Source organism: Sinocyclocheilus grahami, unplaced genomic scaffold (assembly GCF_001515645.1).
Source record: "Sinocyclocheilus grahami isolate Dianchi unplaced genomic scaffold, SAMN03320097.WGS_v1.1 scaffold1521.1, whole genome shotgun sequence".
Classification (NCBI taxonomy): Eukaryota; Metazoa; Chordata; class Actinopteri; order Cypriniformes; family Cyprinidae; genus Sinocyclocheilus; species Sinocyclocheilus grahami.
Window position 1 is genome coordinate 190,907 of NW_015506700.1, and position 6,961 is coordinate 197,867.

Sequence of the window (6,961 nt, forward strand, 5' to 3'; positions counted from 1 at the left end):
ATATATATATATATATATATATATATTTATTATTATTATTTTTTTTTTTCTAGTAAAACATTATGTATGTATTTATTTTTATCCATTAATTATTTTAATAATTATTTAATTGTAATAAAAAGTTAGCGATAAATGGAGAATGGTTATGAATGAATTTTTTGGTGCATTATAATTTCCTGTTTTGAAAAAAAAAAAAAAGTAAAAATTTAAATATTAAAAAACAAAAACTAATCTAAAACAACAATTTTTGAAAAAATACTATTTCATCTAGTAAACTGAAATAAAGCTAATCGGAGATTTACCTAAACTGTTTCAACTAATAAATGTTTGTTAGGCACGACGCGAAGCGGAGTAACCCTTAGCTGTTATAAGCTCACTGTAAACCACGGCTTCACGTGGCTTATTGCTTTTATAAAACGGTTATTCCATATACGTAGTAAGGTTTCACAGATTAAAACGGAGCAAATAAAGTGTAATGATATAAATAAACACAGTATTCTTCCACCAAACAATGTAGTTCCTCAGAAACAGTTGTGGTTGCTACAAAGTAGCTGCAGAGCAACACACAGAAGTAAACAAAGGTGTGTGTTTGTAGAGTCATTTACAACAGCTTCGAACACAGCTCAACCTGGTTTGGCTGCAGGTGAAGGAGGGTCCGGGAGATGCTCGGCCCAAGCCGAGGAAGCGTCGCTCGCGGGAGTGCATACGAATGCCGGAGGACATCACCGAAGAAGAGCTGCAGAACATCGCCGACCGCGCTAAAGACAAAATCCTGGATAAAGAGAGCGTGAGTGTTGAATGAGTGTCGCGCCGTTGTGTTTCTGATGTATATTAATATTCACGCGTGTGATCTCAGGGCAGCACGTGTCACCAGTGCCGGCAGAAGACCCTCGACACCAAGACTGAGTGCAGGGGCCTCTACTGCGGCGGGCTCAAGGGGCAGTTCTGCGGCCCCTGTTTACGCAACCGCTACGGAGAAGACGTCCGCGCCGCGCTGCTGGATCCTGTAAGTCACCACACGCCGCTGTTACTGTTAGCTCAACTAAACCTACAACTCATTATTTTAGATGAAATTAAGCTGAATTATACATTTTAGGTGAAAAACTTAAACGGAAATTATAATGTTGCCTTGGGAACTAACTGAAATGAAGATTAAGCTGAAGTTACTAAAACTGAAATAAAAATAAAGCTAATTAGAAATATTAAAAAGCAAAAACTAATAAGTAAACTAAAACTATATTACAATTCATGAACTGAAATAAAGCTAAATAGACGTTTAAAAATAACTAATTAAATATAATTAATTAAAAATAACTATTTCGGCTAATAAATAAAATATAAGTATTAGATTTAAAAAAATTAAAATTAAAAATATGAATATAAATTCAATATAAATAATTAATAATAAAATAATTAATATAAATTAAAGCTAAATGTAAATATTGCATATATATATATATATATATATATATAAAAAGACAAACTAATAAAAACATTTTTTAAAAATCTAAAAATAACTTTCACTAAAATGAAAATGAGAAATTGTTGCCGTAGCAACTGAATGACGAAAATTACTAAAAGTGAATTAAAAATAAAGCTATATAAAATATAAAAAAATGACTAAAATTTGTAAAAAATAAAAAAATAACTATTTCAACTAACTAACTGAATTAAAAAAGTTAAACAGATATTTAAAAAAAAAAACGCAAATAAAAAAACTATTAACTATTTAGACTAATAAATGAAAAATAAAATATAAACATTAGATGAACAACTAAAATGAAAATAAGAAAGGTTGCCATGGCAACTGACTGAAAATCTGAAGTACTACAATTTTAAATTGAATTAAAAAGGTAAAGCTAAATAGAAATACATTTAAAAAACGAATAAATAAAAAACTAAAATATCTAAAAAAAACAATTTAACTAATAAACTGAAATAGAAAGGGAATTAAACATTTAAAAAAAATACATAAATGAAAAATAAAAATAGCAATTTCAACTAATAAATGAAATAAAATAAATGAGATGAAACGCTTCAACTTGAAGGAAAACTAGAGCGGTTGCCGTGGCAACCACCTGAAATAAGTTGAAGTACTAAAATGACTTAAACTGAAATAAAAATCAAGCGCAAAAGATACAAAACTAAGATTTAAATGAGAACTGAAAATATAAAAGTCTAACTCGGTTAAATCTAATAAAGCTGATTTAAATTATTAATAAATACGACAATAGTTTATTAATTATAATACTGAAGTAACACTGGTTTGAACAAACTCTCAAAACGGAGGATTAAACTCGTCCGAGCAGCACACAGAAGCCACTGCCAGGTTTCAAGCACGCATTTTCTTTATGAAGCGTACACTACTAGTGAATATTCACGAGCACGAGAGGTTTTGGTATGAGAGCCTGTGCTGTGTGTCGTGCTCCTGCAGGCGTGGGAGTGTCCCATCTGTCGAGGAGTGTGTAACTGCAGTCTGTGCCGCAAGCGGGATGGACGCTGTGCCACCGGCGCTCTCACCAGACTCGCCAAATTCTACGGACACGACAACGTCCGGGACTATCTGGAGAGGTGCATCACTACACACTCAGCAAGCTTTACTATATGTCCTGCCCTGAGATTTGACGATAATATTTCAGCTTTCGCACGCTCGCAGTTTAGTGGAGGTTAATGACATGCAGATAAACACATAACTTTTCTTTCGTTTTTAGTCAATATTTATCTATTTTAATGTTTATTTTATTTTTTCTGATTTAATTATATGTTTTTCATCAACTCACAAAACAACTTCATACTGGAGATTTTTGTATAAAATAAAATCAAGTGCTGCCCTACATTAAAAAATAAATAAAAAGAATAATATTATTTTGTTTATTATTTTTAATAGGGATTCACAAACTTTTTACATCAAATATTTTCTAAAATAGTTTAAAAAATAATAATAAAATATATATTTTTTTAATTTATTTAATTAGCTTTTCAACTACTCACAAACCACCCTCATAATGAATATTTATTTATACATTTATTTAAATAATTAAATTTTTCTGATGTAATTATTATCTTTCATTAACATTAATAATTAAATACAAAAAATATACATTTTAGATTTGATTGATCAACTCACAAACATATAATACAAAAATATTTGTATTTAATTTTTTTGTAGATATTTCTAATTTAACAAATTTTATTTTTTCTGGTATAACTAATTATTATATTTATCGACTCACAAACCACCATCATAATAAATATTTATACATTTTATATTTCTTCTATAATTAATTATTAGCTTTTCACGAGCTCACAAACCACCCACATAATACATTTTATAAAAAAAAAAATTCTTTAGATATTTCTGAACTTTTATTTAATTTTTTTAATTTATTATGTATATATTAGCTTTATCAACTCACAAACCATTCTAAATAAATAGTCTCCGTTTGTCCAGACAGCAGCCGCTGGTCTCGAGGTTAATGCTGCTCTGTGTGTGTGTGTGTGTGTGTGTGTGTGTGTGTCTGTGTGTCTGTGTGTGTGTGTGTGTGTGTGTGTTTGTCTGTGTGTGTGTGTGTGTGTGGGTCTGCTGTGTGTGTGTGTGTGTCTGTCTGTCTCTGTGTGTGTGTGTGTCTGTGTCTGTGTCTGTTTCAGTCTGCAGAAGGACGTGGAGTGAAGACGATCATCCGTGTGACACAGACGCATCTGATGGGAATCAAGCTGATCCTCATGTTTCTCTCCTGACACTTTTAGAGTTGAGCATGAAACCACTGAGAGTTTAAGGCAGTGTTCAGCACTGATATGCAAATCAGTTGTTTCTTTTATACTTCATGATGTTAAACTGTGTTTTACTGATTTTATTTTTGCATACTATTCTCTTGCTAATTAAAGGCCGAGATATCATGAGATCCTGTAACAGATGTCTGTGATTACAGAGTGTTTTCTCTCATTTGCACAATTTGTGTTTTTCTCTCTGAAAACTTTTTATTGTTAAGTAGTTTGAATAAAGGTCCTTTTATTTCACATTTTACATGCTCCGGGTTTTTTTTTTACATACCAAATGATGTGTAGTGATAAAGATTTAATTAAGCACAAATAATAGATTGTTTCTTTGTCTTTCCTGTTGCTCTGGCTTGGATGGAGTGAATGTGAATGGAGAAAAGTGTATTATAGATGGTAAAAACCTCAAACACCATCAGCATCCAGAACATCTCACAATACAATCATTTTCTTCCTTTATTAAATGTTATTACAAAAATATATTAAGGGTAGATACTACAGATGCATTGTCAAAAAAAAATCAGTTCATCAAATTGAAACTAATATTATTTTACATTTTTAGCTTTGTTTAAAGTCGTTCTTTGGCTTTTCAACACATTTTAGTTGAATGCAAATGTGCTCCTAATGCTAGAGGAATTGTATGATAAATAATAGGACATTTTATGAAATCTAAAATTACTGCTTTGCTCCAAAATCACAAGATATATATTTGAAATATAACGTAAAATATTAGATATTTATGTTGGCTTCAGAAAGCACGGCGAAAGTAGTTCCAGGCAGCTTTGGACCGCATCACATGACCATATCACTTCCCCAAATTATTTCAGGTACAGTTTTCCTCACCTTTGGTGCATTTCCCGAACCATCCTTAATATTTGGAAAGAAGTATGTGCATTTCTCAAAACAATTCGTACAAACAGCACCACACAATGGATTACCTGCAAAAGCCTGTAACTTACTCAAAATCTTTAGTTCATCTCTCAAAAGTAAGTATTTATGGCAATGAGCATATCAGTGCCATCAGAATGAACGTGTCATTGTTCACAAACAAAATGCTTCGTCATGTTGTCAATATCACAGTGCACTCTGTTAGTATTACCTGATGTAAACTATGGCAACAGTTTGGATGCAGTTACTGTATTGAAGTGCAGAAGGCTTAAGTCTAATAGAAACGTAGAAAATATGCTTGCAAGTTTATGACAGCTAGATCAACCATTTTGCATTTAATGACTTATACGATGAACTAAAGACTAGATGTTTTGAGGGGTAAGACTGTTGCACAGAGAACTATATAATACATTTTGAGCAACATGACATTAGCAATTGATAATGTAGGAAACCGCAGACAAATGTACATAATCAATTGCATGAATGCACCAAAGCAATCGCAACTTGTTCAAAAGAATGAGAAACTGCTTTTATATGATGTGCACAAGTGACTCGATGATGTGGAGGTTGAACAAGTAGATTTCTGATCTGAGAAATGCACCAAAGCGACTGAGAAAAACTGTATTTCAAAGGTCTACAACAGCAAAATAACCAAAACCCACAAAGACACTGACCAAGCAAATACATTTAGTAAACAATAGGATACAAACAACAAATTATTTCCATGTTTTTGCCACAAAATGACATTGAGATATGTACGGAAACCACCTACTCTCTGTCTCCCGCTCTCTGTCCCTTACAAATACACACATACAGTACAGACACTGCTACGTCTTTACGAAAGTTCATCATTTGCATGCATTTTTAAGCGATTTTACGCCATTCAAGCACAAGAGCACATGAAAGAGCTGTTTTGTGTGACAGAGAGCAGTCTCCGACAACACGTGAGCCCCGAGGCGCTGAACGGACAAATACATACCAAAACACATGATAGCGTGGCGAATACCATCGAAAACATGTCTCAAGTGCACAAACTGTTGAGAAATAAATTATATGTGGATCGTTATATTCAAGTGCGCTTAATTTGATTTTGGCATTGGTGGGGACATAACAGCAGACATCAGACATTTAATTGTTTGCTCAAAATTATTGCTAGGGACAATTTAGTAGTCTCTGATATTGGTATTGATATTAGCATCTACGCCCATGATTATATCAGATTCATCCATTAAAGTGACCATGTTTACCGGCTGCTGTTCATCTTTAATGTCAATCCATCAAAAAGAGAAAATCACTCATTGTTCTTGGCTGCATAACTTTTGTTGCTTTAACATGAATAAATCAATAATTCATGGAAACTATGCAGTGTTATTTTTACATTTGATTGATCTGAACACCTACAAACCTGAAACCTGTTTTTTTTGTGATATTGCATGTAATTTGCTTGTTGTCAAATTTAACGCAATAAGCAAATTACAAGGGTCAGTTAAAGTTAAAATAACAAGGGTCTATAGAAAAATAATATGAAAACAATAACTGTTGTACTTTTTTTGTGGCAGGGTCAGCTCAAGAACACAGAACACATGTGATCTGGCTCTTTTGGCTTTCCCAAGCCACCATCAAAGTTTGTTCACAAACCTTAGCCTCTAGTTTAATATAAAATTGGAAAGATAGATGGATGGATGGATGAATATATGATGGATGGATGGCTGGATGGATGAATATATGATGGATGGATGGATGGATGGATGGATGGATGAATGATGGATGGATGGATGGATGGATGGATGATGGATAGATGGATATATGATGGATGGATGATATATGATGGATGGATGGATGGATGAATGATGGATGGATATATGATGGATGGATGATATATTATGGATGGATGGATGGATGAATGATGGATATATGATGGATGGATGGATGGATGAATGATGGATATATGATGGATGGATGATATATGATGGATGGATGGATATATGATGGATGGATGGATGATAGATAGATAGATAGATAGATAGGATATATGATGGATGGATGGATGGATGAATTATGGATATATGATGGATGGATGGATGGATGGTATGATGGATGGATGGATGAATGATGGATATATGATGGATGGATGGATATACTGTATGATGGATGGATGGATGAATGATGGATATATGATGGATGGATGGATATACTGTATGATGGATGGATGGATGAATGATGGATATATGATGGATGGATGGATATACTGTATGATGGATGGATGGATGAATGATGGATATATGATGGATGGATGGAT

The 6,961-nt window shown here is 32.9% G+C and overlaps 1 protein-coding gene across 2 annotated transcripts in view; it reads left to right on the forward strand.

Moving 5' to 3' along the window:
* LOC107570919 (cell division cycle-associated 7-like protein) overlaps nucleotides 1-3,900 on the forward strand; it is an 8,714-nt gene extending 4,814 nt beyond the window's left edge. Inside the window, exons 7-10 of one of the 2 annotated variants that reach the window (XM_016257192.1) lie at nucleotides 644-787; nucleotides 857-1,006; nucleotides 2,435-2,571; nucleotides 3,656-3,900. In XM_016257192.1, the coding sequence (XP_016112678.1) occupies nucleotides 644-787; nucleotides 857-1,006; nucleotides 2,435-2,571; nucleotides 3,656-3,776 (552 nt within the window). In that variant the 3' untranslated portion in view covers nucleotides 3,777-3,900. Of the gene's footprint in view, nucleotides 1-643; nucleotides 788-856; nucleotides 1,007-2,434; nucleotides 2,572-3,648 lie in introns of both variants that reach the window. The other variant, XM_016257194.1, reaches the window with a different exon arrangement.
* Nucleotides 3,901-6,961: the final 3,061 nt, after the last annotated feature.